Source organism: Callorhinchus milii, unplaced genomic scaffold (assembly GCF_018977255.1).
Source record: "Callorhinchus milii isolate IMCB2004 unplaced genomic scaffold, IMCB_Cmil_1.0 Scaffold7, whole genome shotgun sequence".
In the NCBI taxonomy this organism is placed as follows: domain Eukaryota; kingdom Metazoa; phylum Chordata; class Chondrichthyes; order Chimaeriformes; family Callorhinchidae; genus Callorhinchus; species Callorhinchus milii.
This window is the reverse complement of record NW_024704748.1, coordinates 11,542,795-11,560,101: the sequence shown is the minus strand read 5'-3', so window position 1 is coordinate 11,560,101 and position 17,307 is coordinate 11,542,795. Positions and strand designations below refer to the sequence as shown.

The 17,307-nt window shown below is 39.9% G+C and overlaps 1 protein-coding gene across 1 annotated transcript; it reads right to left on the bottom strand.

Moving 5' to 3' along the window:
• Positions 1-2,491: 2,491 nt before the first annotated feature.
• slc18a3a (solute carrier family 18 member 3a) lies at positions 2,492-5,349 on the bottom strand. The gene has a single exon (XM_007898379.2). The coding sequence runs from the start codon at positions 4,665-4,667 to the stop codon at positions 3,057-3,059; it is 1,611 nt and encodes a 536-aa protein (XP_007896570.1). The 5' UTR covers positions 4,668-5,349; the 3' UTR covers positions 2,492-3,056.
• Between the last annotated feature and the right edge of the window lie 11,958 nt (positions 5,350-17,307).

The window sequence follows — 17,307 nt, the reverse complement described above, 5'->3', positions numbered from 1 at the left end:
CCCTGTCTCCCGATTCGCTGCGGTTCTTAAAAGCGATAGCACCGCCTAGTGCTGCAATAGATGCGATCGGTCTCTTCTGCCCACAGCGGGTTATCAATTCACTTTCCAGTATAAATCACTCGATAGTTTTATCCGATCTCAACTCGGCAAACTTTCTTGCAACGTTGCAGGAAAAAAAAATTGCAAAACCTCCACGCTTAAAACGCTGAAAAGTTTTGAGGAGACGGGTCGGGGAATATTGTGAAAGGTCCGCTGGCTGGTAACCAGCTAACCAGGGTACCAACTCCAGCTGGTCACCGACACAGCAACAATTCGGGTATCAACTCAGTAATCTCACTAAACTAGTTAAGGGGACAGGAAATATACATGTGTATATACATTTATATATGTATATATATATATACATTGCAGGAAATACGTGAGCGCAGAGGGCTGTTAGAATATGCAGCTCTTTGTGGTAAGTTGCTACCGAGGCCGAGTCACTAACAACACTGAAAAACATTTGAAAAGGGAGAATGAAAGGGAGAATGAGCGAGGGAACTGGGGTTGGAGTGGTCAGCTTCTGGGATGCCGTGCCTTCTATCATTCAAACACACTTGTTTATTATATATAATGTGGGGGTCTATACGTAGGCACATACTGGTGCATGGATTTGTGTGTGGCTTCCATGTATCTAATATAGGAGATATTAAATTAACCCCCTCAAAACTTATACTGGGAAGACTTATTTTTAGTCCGGAGCGCGATGGTCTAACAATAACATAGATTCGTTGAATATCATTGGGAACACAGTTACAGGAGTCTTTTAAAGAGAAAAAAATATATCATAAATAATAATGCCCTTCCGAAGTATTGATTTAGCTGTTCCGGGTTTTAATTAAAACTATTATTTTCCATCGTGAAGATGAAGGGCCGTCCTGCAAGAGCTGTATGTGGCCCAAGGGGAGGAAAGCAACGATTCCTTTCATCATTCATGGCAGTATATGTGGTGCATTCATTACATACACATAATTAAAATGTTTGGACTCACTTAAACACCTCCCCTGCTTCATAACAGCTTGTCACGATATGTTCGTTTGAGTCGTGTGCGCAATTTAAGGCAAATATTTTACAACGGACTTGTTGAACACCGACAGCGCCTTAAGGCGCTGGACTGTCGAGGATTTGCACTGGAGTATAAATCATTGACTGTCCAGCGCCTCGGGACGTCCTCCCGACCTGCAAGGCACTGGACAGTCAATGATTTACACTCCAGTGTCGAATACACATGTACTTTGCTAACGTTGTTGTTGAATACCTGTACACAGCATTTATTTTATTGTTTGTCGCCACGTCAAACGAGCAAACGGATTGCTTGATCCTTTTTCTTACGTTGACTTGATTTCAGCCGACGACTTCCACCGTTCATAAAGTGATTTGCAGAAAGTGAGTCGCTTTTTGAATAAAAAAAATAATACTTCTCGTCTCTTTTGTAATGATGTCAATTTTGATATCGCGTGAATTGTCTTCTTCGCCCATTGCCGGTTGCAATGTCGATGGAAAGTGCCCCGTGAATGCCAAGCAAACTGTGAATATTCGCAGGTCCTGAGCGGAGGTACGTGTTGGACAAGGTTAGATTTGCACCAAAAGATCACAGAAAGATGTATGGATAGTGATAGCACGCTTCAGAGGGGAAAAAAAACTTCCCTTTTGCAGAATAAAAGTGGGCGACCCATCAAAAAATGTGACGTGCGAATGGTACGGATCTTATAGTTGGCTCCGAATGACCACAGTTATAAATTATCGCGATTGTCGTCGTTATATCGTGGGTTTGAATGTGCCGTGTGCTCGGGGGCCACTTTCTGCTTCTCGAATCGAGTGTGTGTGTAAGAGAGGAAAAAAAATACGTTTTAAATGGACGTTATGGCACATTTATTTCCATGAATGAATATTCCCTTCGTGATCTGCGCAAATTGGGGGTGTTTGGACGATCATTCTCGATCGGAATAGCCACAGTCTGCTTTTCGTTGGTGTGAAACTCACGGTGAAGCGATCATCAATAAATAGCTGGTGGTCACAGAGTCGATCTTTGCCTCCAATTTATACCTCTTGTGTTTGCTATAAATGGGAAGTATTGGAGACCAGTTGATGTGCCCTGAATGTTATCCCCGTGAATACGTTCGCGTAGAAACAACGAGTCACTCAAATATAATGCGCGGTGCTGGAAGTTAGTATCGTATTGCAGCCTCCCTCCAAATCGGTGGGTTTAGTTAGCCTTTAACTGACCGAAAAGCAAGTGGACGAGCCTTTCAAGTGTGGGTAATGTCGAACTGGACATGCTGGTATCATACGCGAAAGTAGAAAATGTACTCCAGTGTCTGGCGAACTCAATGTTTGATATAAATCTGTGATTTGGTAAATTTGGGTATTATACCTTGATGCAGTTCAAAACTCCAGGCGACATAAGCCACGCATTGAAGAACACTCGTGATGAATTATTCAAACGCAACCATCGCCTTATTATCCAGACTTTAATCTGACGTAATGCATTTATAATATAGCAGCACACATCGGTCAAAATAATTCTATACAGTTTCATTCCCAGAGAAAAATACACAATCGATTTTGTTTCATGTCAAATCATAAGGGACAACCTAAACAGCATACACTATGTACAATACGATTTGTTTCTCGCCAAGTCCCTGAATATTCAAATTAAGTTTTGGAATACATACAACTATTTATTTACCCTTTTTACACAATCTAATACTCACGCACACAGCTTCAATTAGAGCAGACGTTTCACTGTACGCCATCTAAACAGATTGATAATATTGCTGTTAACTCTAAAGGATAGGATTCTTATTTGATGCATTTCATTACAAGTCCATCATTAGCACATTCTCAGTTCCTTTAAAATCTCTTGAACAATCAATGACAAATTATACAAAAAAAAAGCACAACAGCGATGACATTAGATTATATTGGACATCCAGTACACTATATATGGCAATATTATGTTTTAACTTCATTCATCCATGTCCTTGGACTGTTTGATCATCGGATGGTTTAAAGTCCTAATCATATTCGTTGCCAGATGAATCATCTTCCTCAGACAGACCTGGTCCCGTGTGTTTTCTCCTGTAGCCCTCTGCGTTATTGTCATCCACGATCCCAGACATGGTATAATTATGTATGGAGCTTCCTTGGCCTGTTTTACCTGCCATGCGTTCCTCCATTTTGATGGTGTCGTACAACCCTTTGGGCCCATCCTCCAGAAGCATGTTTGTCTCCGAATACGAAGGCTTCATTTGGCACACGTTTCTGAGCAGCAGGAGGGCAGGGGCGTAGAGGACATTGGCACAGCCCATGCCGAGGTTGAGCTGCACAAAGCCCAAAGTGTGGACAATTTGTCCGGCCACGATGGGTCCCAGGGCATAAGCAACCGAGTAGGAGATATCGGCTATAGCATACACGCTGCCATATACAGATGTATGGCGAACGTCGACCAGAAAGGCAAGGGTGGGTAACAGGGCGGTGTCCACCAAAGCGATCCCAAAACAGAGGCCACACAACGGGATGATGACTTCCTCAAAATTTCTGCAGGCTGGGACTAAACATGAGCTGCCACCAATGATGACCATGCCCAAAGCCCCGTAGAACCACTGGTAATTGGGATATTTGGCAGCTAGTTTTACAGTCATGTACACGCCCAGGACATGTGGGAAAAACGCCGGTAGCCACGTTAGCCCCATTTGCCATTCGATTGCGTTCATAGTTTTTTTCATCCAGGATGATATGGTGGGCTCCAGGAAAGCTAAAGGGATGTTACAAGTCGTGAGAGCACCAGCTACCACAGCAATGTAGGGATCGACCATAAGTTTATAGATAGGTGTGCCCTGTGGCATATTTTCACGTGTCCTGTTGGAAAACGGTTTCATGACTGTGAGCAATAATAAGCCGTCCAAAAGGGAAACAAAAGATAAAATGAGGAAGGGGACATTTTTGCCCGCGAACTCGTACAATATGCCACCAAAGGGGGGCGCCACCAAACTTCCAAAGGAGATGAAAGCCAAGGCGATGCCCAGGGCTGTGCTCCTCTCAGCCTTCTCTGTGTATTTGTCAGCAATCATGGCAATCCCGGAGGTATCTGCAAAGGCAGAGCCCAGCCCTTGGAGGCTTCTTGCTATGAATAACGTGGCATAGGTTTCACCGAAGGCAAAGATGATGGTGGAAAAGAACATAATGATGAGCCCGATGAATAAAGGGATGTCGTACCCCACTCTGTCAATGAAAGTGCCAGTCAACGGGTTGGCAAGCAGCTGAAGAATAGCTTTGGATGCAAAGAGCACTCCTATTTGGATGTCTTCGTTTTTATTGGGGTACCTGTATCGGATGGGTTTCATCGTCGTGTTGACAATTGAACCGTTGGTTCCGTTGACAGTCGTTGGAACGTATATCAGTTTGTAAGATCTGATAGTTTCGATGTAATTTGGTATAATTGGGACAATTACCATGTACAGCATGTTGTCCAGCAAGAGTGCAATACACACTATAAAGAGAATAATTCTTCTCTGGCGCCGCGGTTCTTGCATTGCACCACTTATCTGCTTCGTTCTTTCGCCAACCACGTCGGAAATCTTCACCAGGGCCGACTTGGCCAAACCGATCGTCATCTCTGCAGCCATGATCTCCGCTGGTGATCGGGGGAAACTTTCCTCGCACAGATGGGACTTGTTCTTCCAGTCTCTCGTCTCTCTCTCTCTCTCTCTCTCTCTCTCGCGGACCGATGCAGGAAAATTAACACCAGGACATTTAGCCCCCACTGCGCGTTTATTTTTTTTCCTCTCTCTCTCTCTCTCTCTCTCTCGGTCTCTCTCGGTGCGGCTTTGTCTGCGTCCTGGTCAAGCGCAACGGCACAGATGGATTAACTCCGTTTACTTTATTCTGCAGTAAGTATTCATAACGTTTGCAATCCTAGTCCGCGATATCAGAAGCCGAAGTAGAGGAGAGATCTCACTTCTGACAGCAGGGAGTCACCAGGAACCCCCTTCTCTCTCTCCCTCTCTCTCTCCCTCTGATCCTGTCCTGCTGTTATTCTGTCGCTGTTCGTTCACAGTCCACGCAAAAGCATCATTGAAACTAATACCTGAAAGATTGCAGTGTCCGGGGAAGCTTTCACATCAGCGGATCTCGAGGATGAGTGCGAAGCTGCGGCTGTAAGAGGTTTTTTTTAAAACCACTTGAAATGTTCACTTAACCGTCTTCCGCTCTTCTGGCGGTTGCTGGGCACACTGCCATTTGGACCAATTGTAAGGCATCCCTGCTGATTCCTAGGGTTTTGTAAAGCTTGTGACTTGCAGTTGCTCTGCCCCCGTCTGATTGCATGTTAAATGCGTTTATTATGCTAATTTAACACGTGGATTTTTTCTCTCTCCAATTACAACGGGGACAGTGCCTCAGTACTAAATGACCAGAGTGGGAGCAGCGAACTGTAATAACTGGAAGAACTGCAATAAAAAGCCTATCTGCCCGGGATTTTATTCCCAGCGACGAAAAGCTCAGAGCTCTTCTGAGGCTCTCGGTACAGTTTTTCAGACGTGTCATCTTATTCTTGAGTTGCATTTTACTTCCACGCTTATTTAAGGCTGGCGATATGGCGACTTGACAGTAACGTCTGCACAAGATTATTCCACAGTGAGGAATAAAACACTTGACCGGGTGATTTATGAGACCAAACGCATCTTTTGCAGCTTTTAGTTTTAGAAAGCGACGTAGCAGAAGTTTATACGGATACAACTTTATACCGTATGTAAGGCTGCATATTTGTCACGTATTTCTTCACACGACTTCAATGAGTTCAATTAGTTTATTGGTGTTGGACTTTAATGATTGATAATGCTGATGAATTCAAAGTTATGCTATTACCAGTTGATGAATAGATTTGAAACGGAGCACTCCTAAGTGTACTTATTATGTACTCCATCCAATCCTTCTTTGACAGCGTTACAGTAAACCTGCCTCTGGTCTCGCCAATTAAACCACACAGGTTTCGTGTTTATCTCCCTGTGATACTACAAGCAAAGAATAAAACTGATTTGAGACTTGCTCCAATGCTTGCTTCTGTGCTACTTTCAATAGCATCCTTTATTTAAATGTTGATGGTACCAAATTTCTAAACCAGTCTAATGCATTCTTTGATTTTCTTATCTGGATTAATCTGAGCATTAGGTAAAATAAACTTAATTTTTCCTTTAGTGGATTTCTCTCTATGTAGGTAAAGTATGTAGCCATTAAGTGCAAACTAACACCACAGCGGTATATTGTTAACTTGAACGTTTAAAAATGTGGCATTTAATGTTAAACCCCTGGTCATTTCTGCTGTTCGGGAAAATAGTAAGTTATTATTCATTATTATCATTTGCTTTGCTTTGCTTGACCTGAGCTAGAAACATTTTACAATTAGAAAACAATGCTGGAAAGGTTCAAACCTGTATTTTTGACGGGGAAGAGGGAGGCAGTAATCAATGTTCAATTGGCCACTCAATCCAAGTCCTTGTCACTGTCAGCATCACCGAGCAGGTGGCACTGAAAATCATTCTCTCAAATGTAATTACTCTTAAGACAGTCGTCTGGCATTTTGTTCTGAAATCTCAATGCCTTACAACTTCGAACTAACAGCAAGAAAAGTAATCACTATCAAGTTGTAACCGATTCAGGTGAGTTTATTCCCCGCGGAATTCGTTGACCAGAGTGCGGTTAACTCGTTTGTCGGCTGGACTATGTGTTCAAACACGATTCCTGTTCTCTCAATCGCCTTGTTTTGGTACATTTGATTATCCATTCAATCCTGTATTAAATCAGAGACTCGAAGTGTGGTTTAAAATTGAGGAGAAAGTTCTGCAACTTGGTGAATGTTTTGTAACTACAAGGTAGGATTCATCATCAGTGTTTGCTGTACAATACCCTCAGTGGGTGATTCTCAAATACGTGGAGAAGCTTTTCACCCATTTTAGCGAGTCCTCGACCTTGTTATTTACGATATAACAAACTGAATGACATTCGTCTCAGACCACTAGACACCTTGATGTCCAAGTTTAAAATGCTTCGCAATAAGATCCTATGCAACGATTAGTTATCTGACCGATTCTGAAATTCTGAAAAGAAAAATGCAGTGAGTCACAATAGATCCATTTATCAATGATCTAAAGATGGAGATTAATTTTAGCCAAATGGCCATGACTCATATCCTGGTTACTCTAATGCAAAGTTCAATTTTCCATTTTGAAATGAAAAGGGTTAATTTAACGACGGCCAAATACATTTATACTATTTTTGCTAGATATTTATCCTGTGTGAACTGTAAAACAAAACTTACAATAATAGACAAATAAGTAACAAATAACCTTTTTGCTGCTAGTTGACCTCAGAGAAAACTTACTTCTCAGAAATCACTGTTATGTTTTGTAGCTTGATCTAAAAATGCTACTGTATGTACCCTTGTACTAGTTTATACTAGAATTTCGAGTTAATATTTGTGCTTCTTTCACCTCATACTGCAGGTTTGAGCAGTGGGCTGGAGCAGAAAGAGAGAGAGTGTGTGTGTATTGTATTATTTCCCGATTCGCACAATTTTCAAAACTCATTTGAGCTGTAAAGAGGTGGCATTGACATTTCGGGGGCACAATATGTTGCATCTGGAGAGAAAGTGTCACTGGAGAAATTGATCAAGCAGATAAAATCTGACAGACGTGCCAATCAATTGGACAGTAAAGAGCTGCTGGGAGTTGTTGGTCTTTTTGTACTCAGCTTTGTTGAAAACATTTCCATTTCCATGCACTTTGCAAATTCATGAACTTCACAATGTGCATGGAAATAATTTTGGTTGTTAATATTGGTTACGGAAGTAGTTTGCAGAAGTAGCCAGGAAAAGCATCTAGAAAACAAAGATTGGACTGGAAACTGACAGACATTATTTACAATAGAAAATCTCTTTATTGTTTTGGAAAGTTGTTTCATCACTGAAGATTATTTAAATAACTTCTGATCCGTGGCTAAACCCATGCACAGAATTTTATATATTGTTTCCTTTATACTTATTTTTGATTGCTCGAAATAGTAAGAAATAAACATTAACCAACATGCTCCCACAGAAAGCAAACCCAAACTGATTTGTAAGTACTGTAGTCAAGAGTAATCTTATGTGTGGGGAAGGGTAGCAGACATATAATAATAATCCTTGCATTTGATACAGCTCCTTAACACATCTTCGAGATGTCTCAAAGCACTTCACAGAATATAGTGTAAAGTGAATTGACTGTACATTTTTGTGGGTGAAACATGGCAGCTAATTGTGCACAGCAGTGTCCTACAATCAGTCATGGATTGAAGTGATCAATTTTTTTTTCAAGGCTTTATTACCCCCAGAAAAGCGATCCAACAATCGACTAACAACCGGGTTCCTACTTACTGCTAGGTAAACAGGCGTAAGGAATCTTGCCCAACATTTTGCCCTGCCAGGATTCAAACCCAAGTCTCACTTGCGAGACAAGTGCTCTAACCACTGAGCTACAGGATTCCACATGTCTTCAAAGTGAAGAATTTATGTATGCAGTGTGACGTTAAAATCATGGGTTTGAAAAACATCAAAGTGACCTCGGTATGCTTTGATTTTCTGCCAAACTAAATAGAATAGATCTTTCACTTAAGTTGAGTAACCATTTTAATCAAAGATATGGCCACTCTACTTTCTAAAGTGGTCTTAATTGAGAGCACAGCTTGCCAAAACAAATGTGGCAACAGGATAAGCAGGATATGAGTCAGGGTCATTTGACTGAAATTAATTTCTACCTTTAGACTATTGATAAATGGAGCTATTATGACCAAGTGCATTTACTCACAATTTTTTTTGTCATTTCAGAATTGGTCAAATAACTAAACATTGATTAGGATCTTATTTATGAGCCTTTCAATCTTGAACATCAAGGTGTCTTGTCTAAAAACAGAACACAATAGTTAGGAATCCCAAATAATGGATCATTTATTTTATTGCCAATGACAAATAGAATCAAGATAAATAGTTTACTTATTTCCCTTCTGACCTTCACCATCAATGTCACCTCATCCTCAGGTCATTATTAAGTATACATAACTTTGAGAATTGCGGAAACACTTGTCCATTTTAATTAGACTCAGATCAAGTCACTGAAAGTGCACTGGCCAACTGGCTATCCAATAAAGTAATGATCCGAGATATGGAAAACCTTTATCTCATCATAATCTGATACCCAAAGTGATAGTTATTCATCTTCCTTTTGAGGTACTATTAGTTAATCCAGATTCGGTCTTTCATCCAAATGTTCATTCAGCCAAGGCATAATAAGCATACACATGACTGCCATTTACCCACAAATTTTACATTGTAATGTTTTTACTGGTTTTTTACGGAAGAAATGCTTTCTCAAAAAGAGTTACCTTATTTATTTCATTAAATGCTCCTGGTGTAAATATTCCCTTTATCATTATGCATGATTTATTGGTATTTTGATGTACAAAGAAATGTGAGCAAGTTACCGACTGATTGTTTTGATAGGAAGTGTCAAGTGTTGTCCATTTCTTCTTGTTATGCTAACTTCAGTAAATATTTAATCTCTAAATGACACTGCAGTCCAATCACTAAGTTGATTTCTGTTCTATGTCTCATTAGGAATGTATTATAAATCATAGGTATATAAATCGTAAGAACCAGAAAAGGCCATTTGGTCCCTCAAGCCTCAGGACAGGGCTAAGGTTTGCAAGGATTCTGTGTTAATGCCATGATATCATGCCTCCACTTATTCAGGTGAGATATCTGTCAATTTCAATGCAGTTGCAGTAACTCCTGAGTGTGAAGTACAGTATTTAACTCTGTACCTATATTTAGGCTCAAAGCTTTCTGGTTAATGGGAATCATTTCCTCGAATATATCCTAAGGTACCCCAAAATATCACAAAAGGTTCATAAAGCCACCTTGTGTACAGTGAAATTTGGTTCATTGAATATCAGATAATTGAATAGCTAGGTTTGTTCAATAGAATTTAGAAATCCCAAATAATTTTCATGCCTAATTTAAGAATATAGATCAGATAACTGATATTCGAATAATTCCGGTTATAGAATAATTTTCCCCGTGTGTATGACCTGGTTCTTTATGTCATCTTCAAAATAGCTACATTTTATGAATTTCTTGCGTTAGCTGGCAAAAGCCTATGCTCACAAATGGCTGTGCAGTTATAAACACCCAAATCCACTTTTAGTTTTGGACAATTTATTGGGTTACGTTTTGTGTACATACAGATGCAATTGTCACAGATTTGCTGTGGAATGGCAAACGTACTTCATATGTGAACAGGTTCATTCATGCTCCTGATTGATCAAACTGAGAACTAATCTTTTTGTTTTTCAAGGTTATCAAACAAACATTGTGTTCAGCACAACTGCATCTAAGATGAAAGATGTGGTGGAGAAGCGATAGGCTGTAGATTTGCTGTTCAGCATTAATTTAATTTAAGTTTGCTTTATTGCCTAAGGCAGAAGGTGCTGTGCAAAGCCCAGTCATTTTTTGCGAATTGACCATTTTCTGTCACAAAAGACAAATATCAAAAGATGCACCTTTGAAGCTTACTTATCTTGCACCACTGTACAGTGTTATAAATAACCTGTCACAGTCAAGAGTGTAGCCCATGCCTAACCTTTGCTGCCTCAAAATGGGGTAATTTGCTATTTTAAAAGCATTGCAACAGAATTCAATTCAAGGTCTCTGACTGTAAATGTCTTTATATTAACAAACTCAATAACAACAGTGTTGAGTAGGAAAGGGACGTTTGCAAGTCTACTTAACCCTATAAAAAACATAATCAGCGGGGTTTAATTCTGATCACATTCTTGTCTTTCCATTCCCCAGTGCAACAATTTCTACCTTCTCCATTTAAATTTACTCTATATCAAAATCAGATTATTTCCCTCTTTAAAAAAAATCCAAATTTAGACATAGTTTAAGGTCAGCGTGTTTCCTCTATGTCTGTTGTATTCATCTCCTACCGAGTTTATTAATTGTATTAGCAGCAGGCTTATTAACACACACCATGCCGGCATAAATCAATTGGTGTTTACTTAAAAAGGCTCCATTAGCCTAATGGAAATGAGAAAAGACAATTAAAATAATTAACCCAGGAAATGTAGTTCGATAAAGTCGTGCAATTTATCATCTAGACTTTGACGTGGGCATTCTGTTTCTTTTGATAATCTGGTTTCAATAGCAATCCTTTACATCAAATGTTAAGGTATGGATCAAACAAACACATGTGCATTCCACTCTCTGGTTTTATTTATTTCAATAATAATGCCCCATGTTTCTCCTCAAAGTGCTTTACAGTAGGACTAATTGTTTCCTTTATTTGGTTTGCAGTACACACTCCACTGAATTCAGTGAAACTGGCGGCTGCATTTCGCCCACAAATTGTCTGGCAAGCTTTCCTGCCACTTGTCCAGCTAGGACCACCCTACCGGTTATGGCTTGGGTTTGCAGGGTTAACGTGAGCTCAGTGGAAGGATTTCCTGCCCCCAGTGACTGATCTATCCTCCCAATTCCTGCGATGAGCCAGGCTGCCCTTGCTGTCATCAGCAGTGCCCTGGAATACTGTGGACCTGCCTGGCTCAGGAACCGGACTACCGAGACAGTCACAGGAAGGCTGCCTCCATTCCGCCATTCCATTGCCAGGCATGTCACATTGGAGCCAGTTCAGCTCCAAGGAGACCCCGCTTTACCCGCCCCTTCCCCCCCACCCCCAAGAGGATAATCGCAAAATACAGGGTCAGTCCACTTTACAGTATATCCTGTGAAGTGCTTCGAGACGTCTCAATGATGTGACAACAGAATTGTAAATCGAAAGCGAGGTACCTCTCCCACAAACTGGGTTTGTTAGGTTTGTCTTAAATGAAAGGTTGTGACTTCACAGGTCTATATCACTACGAACTTTGTTCTTTTCGCGCTTTGTTGGTTGGTTTCAGGACCAGGGAAAGCACCCAACGCCAACCCCAATGTGCGGTTTGAGCGCCACCTCTCGTCAAGAAGTAGGTGCTAACATAAAGAAAGCAATGGCATGTTTTCTTGCTCCTTTAAACTCCACGGTTTTTCCATTAATTTGGCAACTAATTTGAGCTAATTTGTCGGACCCTTTTCTCCTCCTTCCCTGCATGTCTTGTTAACAATTGGGAAATAAGGGGATTTTTTAAAAAAAAAATCAGTGATTTCAAATTATTGTGCTGGCCCATCAAAGAACAGTGATATTACTTACTTACTAAAGACGTAGCAGCATTTTCTTGAGGTTTTTTTTTGCTGCGTTTGTTTAGAACACTATTGGCAGTCTGGATAGCAGGAAAACAGAGCAGGGCTGATTTTAATTCGGTACAGTAAAGGTGCAGGAAAGAGAGATTAGATAGAGAGCAATGCAACTCCAAATAAATTCTTGCAGCAAATGATCAGGAACAGATTAGCAGTGGACACAAAGGAAAGGATAAGACAATAAATAAGACAGAAACAAATAAATCTACAGGAAGTTGATGAAATAATGCATGCACTTCTTTTTTTATGACAGTTAAAGACTTTTATTTGCTATGGGAAAAAGTCAGAACACGTGCCACGAAGCTATCCTGCACATATTTATAATGCATTTTGATGATTATTCTATCGTAACACTACAAACAGAATAAATTTGCCATAATCCTTTCAATAAAAATCCATTCACACAGAGGATACAGTTCAAGATTCTGATCCTCACTTTCAAAGCCCTCCATGGTCTTGGTCTTGCTCCCCCCTAACTCTGTGACCTCCTAACCCCCTACCAACCTGCCCGCTCCCTCTGCTCAGTGGGCTCCTGCCTGATTCACGTCCCCTGCCTCGCTCGCCCCAACATTGACGGGCAGGCCGTCAGCCACTCTACCTCCATCCTCTAGAACTCCACCACATAGTCCCTCCGCCTCGGCCCCTCCCTTGCCTCCTTCAAGACCTGTCTCAAGACCCTCCTCTTCAACCGTGCCTTCGATCACCCTCCTTCCCCTCCTGTCCTCCACCCTCCCTGATCCTGACCCTCAGCTTTGGTCCGAAGCACTGATTGTCCAGCGCCTTGGGACGTTCTCCCGACATGAAAGGTGCTATGCAAATGTAATTTTGTAATTTGTAATTATGGCAATTATGGCAAACTTTAATATATATTGCGATTGAAAGCTGTACCATTACCCTCCCTTAGATGGCAATGTTGCGTTATTATTCATATGTCAACATAGACCATGGCAAGCACTTTTGTTTCATGTGACTCTTGCGGGCACAAGGTTGAGGTTGTTCAAGCATGCTCAGATCCATCGCAGAAGCCTCTGGTCTATTGGTCTAGCCCTCCAATAGACCTGCCACAGGATATGGCAGGAAGCAGGGCAGGAAGCCATGGCGCAGCCCTCTAATAGACCGGAGATCTGGGATGCATTTGGATTATGCATGCCCAACCTGGGCTGAGTGCCCACACCAGTCACAGGATGGGCCGGGAACCCTTGGTGATGTGAGACACCATCTTATAGGATGAGTTATCCAATCAATTTTACTTTGTAAGTGCTTACAAGAATTTCTAGAATGCGATGAGCTGCATATCCCTTATTAATATTTTGCATGGGAAGTTGATGGTAGGATGACTTAAGTGGCAGTGACGAGTTAAGCCAGGGTAGAGTTATCCGGTTTACTGTAGAACAAAGAAAGTTGTTGTCCTGCTGAATTTAGCTGAGAAAATTAGATCTATTGTATACTGATTCCTAAAAATAATGTTCGTGTGTTTGTTTGTGAAGATATTTGAACCCATTAAAAAAAAGGCTCCATTGACTGTAAGTTTGATGACCCTTGTCCCCTCCCCTCCACCATTGACAGCAGTGCTTTCATTCACTACACCCAAAACTTTGGAACTCTCTGGCTCAATCTATCTGCTTTGCGCTCTCCTTCTCAATTTTCAGATCGTGCTTGAAGACCTTCCACTTCGACCGTGCTTACAGTCATCTTCCCCTGCCCCCAGTCATGGCATCAGGCTCTGCCACTGTTAAATGCTCCAAGGTCTACCCTGCCTGAAGTGCGCTAAATAATGCAAGTTGTTGTTGAAACAGACAGGGTATAAACTCAGCAAATAATGTAGGTCTTTTTACACACTAGATGGCAGTATTGCAATTGATCTCACAGTTATGTCTCAAGGACAAGCATGTTTTGTTCAGACTGGGTTGTTCAATAAAGACTTTTGTTAACCCTATGGGTGAGTCACCATTGGATATAAATAAAGTAACTGTAGACTTAGGTCACAGTGAAACCATTTTCTTTAACGACACTGACTTAAGATGGGGCAAAAGTAATAGGGATATTCATTTTCCATGAAAAACAATCTATAATAAAATCTATACATTGTGATTTTTATAGTCAATTTAAGTGGTCCTTTTGTTTCAAAATATGAAAGCAGCAAGTAAAAGCATCTGAAGTATTTAAAAAAGAGCATTTTATGTTGATTTACATTTTTTGGACCATTGAATATTTTGAAATATATTTGGTATAACTTTTCTCAAAGATGTAATATTTTGTTTCATTACTTTTATGAACAAGACATTATACATTAAAGACCAGTTTTTCCTGTTGATAAATCTCATTATATTTATTGTACTCTACTGTAAAATGCACTGTGGTTACTATTGAACCTGGTTTGTCAGTTTACATGACAATTTAAAAATTTTTTGATTTTTTTGAGAGCAAATAAAATAATGATGATTTAAACTGTTTATTCTTGTTAAGAGTTATGACGATGGTCATGAAACCAACACAAAATCTGGGTTCTACCCGAGTCTTCTCTTTTGTCAACTTGTGCCTAATAGTCGCAGGAACTAGGTAAATGGGAGAGAGTGCACACTCGGCTGACCAAAAAATAGTGGTTGTGAACATTGCAAGCAAAAAGTGCAGATGGACCCAGTCAGCAAAAGCTCTTTGTTTAATGAACCAATACTAACAAGAAGGATTATATCTCCATTATTTTATCAGATTAATTGCCAGAACGAAATGTAATGTTTTTGATTCATGCTGCATTACGAAGCCCAAAAATGAACATCATGATATTTCGAAACTGCCATAAATGTGGAAATCACTTGAGAGATAAAGCCTCTGTATATGGCCTTTCCTAATAATATGTGACAATAATTTATTTATTTTATGGACTCTATAAAACAGTAAATCATTGCCTTGATTTGAATATCAAATGTATTTGTATTTGAAGTGGCTTGCTATCTAATGAATCCAGGATAGTTCAATCTTTGTTCTATGGAGCCAAGAAACACTAAGGCTGATTAGTATCTCGACCACCATCTCCCTTTAGATCAATTAATCTGGTCTAAATTGAGAATTCAACCTGGGACTTTTGTTCTTTATAGTCCGAGATTGAGGCCAGTATTCGTCTTTTGTCCATCAACTCCGCTTAGTTCAGTTAACTCAGTTTTACCTTAGAATTGAACCTGGGAGATTCCTGACGTCAAAATGATTTTATCCATTGAGCAATCCATGCAGTGTTTGAACCTTTTATTATCTTTAATTTTCCGAATGTAGACCAAAATATTTTGGAAGCTTTGTATGTACAAGTGTGCAGAAGCAGTGGTGGTTTGAGTGACAAAATTAATTTTTTTAAATTTATTTATTTTTTTATTTTTATTTTGAAGAGATTATTTTCCCTAGAAAAGCGATACTCTGGCTTGAGTGACAAACCTTTTTTTAAAAAGGAATTATTACCTTCAGAAAAGTGATCCGCTAATCGACTAACAACCGGGTTCCTACTTACTGATAGGTAAACAGAGGTGTATGGAATAAGGAAACTTGCCCAATGTTTCGCCCTGCTGGGAATGAAACCCAGGTCTCTCGCATGTGAGGCGAGTGCTCTAACCACCGGGCTACAGGACTCCACATGAGCATTAATCTGTTGGGGAGGATATATCCAGTAAGTGATCAGAGTGTTCAAGGTTAATTATGCAGTATACCCCAATAAACCTTATGTGACTTTATTTTACTTTATTTTTGGAAAGCTGGCTGTTTATACCACTACCCTGTTGATACCTGGCTCACTTTATCCCATGGTCACAAATCACTTGCCACTTTGATCTCTCAAATTCAAAAATAAGATAATCTGTTAAAAGGAAACTGAAGTTATCATCTCTTGTCATCTCCTTTTCTCTCTCGCCCCCTGTAACTATTGCTAAAGATTGTGCCACGTAATCTATTGAATGCACTTCACATCTTTGCATCACAATAATTTCATTCCATTTTCATGTGACTATTTGACTGCACTATACATTCATTTAAATTGCAGACATTATAAAGTCTCTGAAAGATAATATATAAAGTAATTTGAACAACAAAGGTCATGTCTATTTTTTTTGCATCTAGATACTTTTTTTTGAAAAAAACAGCTGTATGATAAATTTGCAATTAATCACCTATTTTCCTGCTTGTAACCAAGCTTATAAATTTATGTTTCATGACAATAACACATTCCCTCTCAAGTACTGTAGTGTCACTAGTGGAGTCCTACCAAAAACGATGTCAAATTTGGTAAATAAACATGCTGTGTTCAAGGAAATTGTAATTACTCCCCAATCGCATTACCTCATCAATTAGCTTTCTGAGAACTGGGAAGGCCGGCACTGTAATCTCTTCCACAATCTGAACCTGAGGACGAAACTCACAACAATGCAACCTATTACATGTTTCATCTTTTCAGTTACGTGTCCAGAATCCAACACCACAAGCCTCAAGCCTTGTAGTTATTTGACTGCTCTATAAAGATCACATGGCCCAATTCTGGTGCATTGCTTGCATCATTAGTGACTAAGCTACCATATACTTGTCCTTTTGAGTATAACTGTCTTCTAAAACTCAAGATAAGTGTTAAAACTTGCAGCTCATTATTGTCTTTAATAAAGTGTTTGCATTTTATTTTATTATTTGTCCTTTCCTAATGCTCTGTTGTCATCCTTCACGTCAGCAGCAGCTCTGAGGCTGAAAGAAAAGCTGTATCTATCTTAGGCTTTGTGAGAGAAAAGAAAGAATGCATTTTTATAGCACTTTTTATCTCAGAATGCTTTATTCCCAGTATCGGTGAGCCAAGAATTCCTGCTCGTGAGCATGTACAATAATGATATTCTGAACTTCTCAAATAAAATAGGATGACTGAAAAAATATAAAATTTTGCATGTCTGGTTTTGAGAATGACAAGGTCAATCATTTTAAGCAGC

What these genes read in the sequence shown, in the direction of transcription:
- slc18a3a (XM_007898379.2), bottom strand. Translation starts at nt 4,667, where the DNA reads ATGGCTGCAGAGATGACGATCGGTTTGGCCAAGTCGGCCCTGGTGAAG.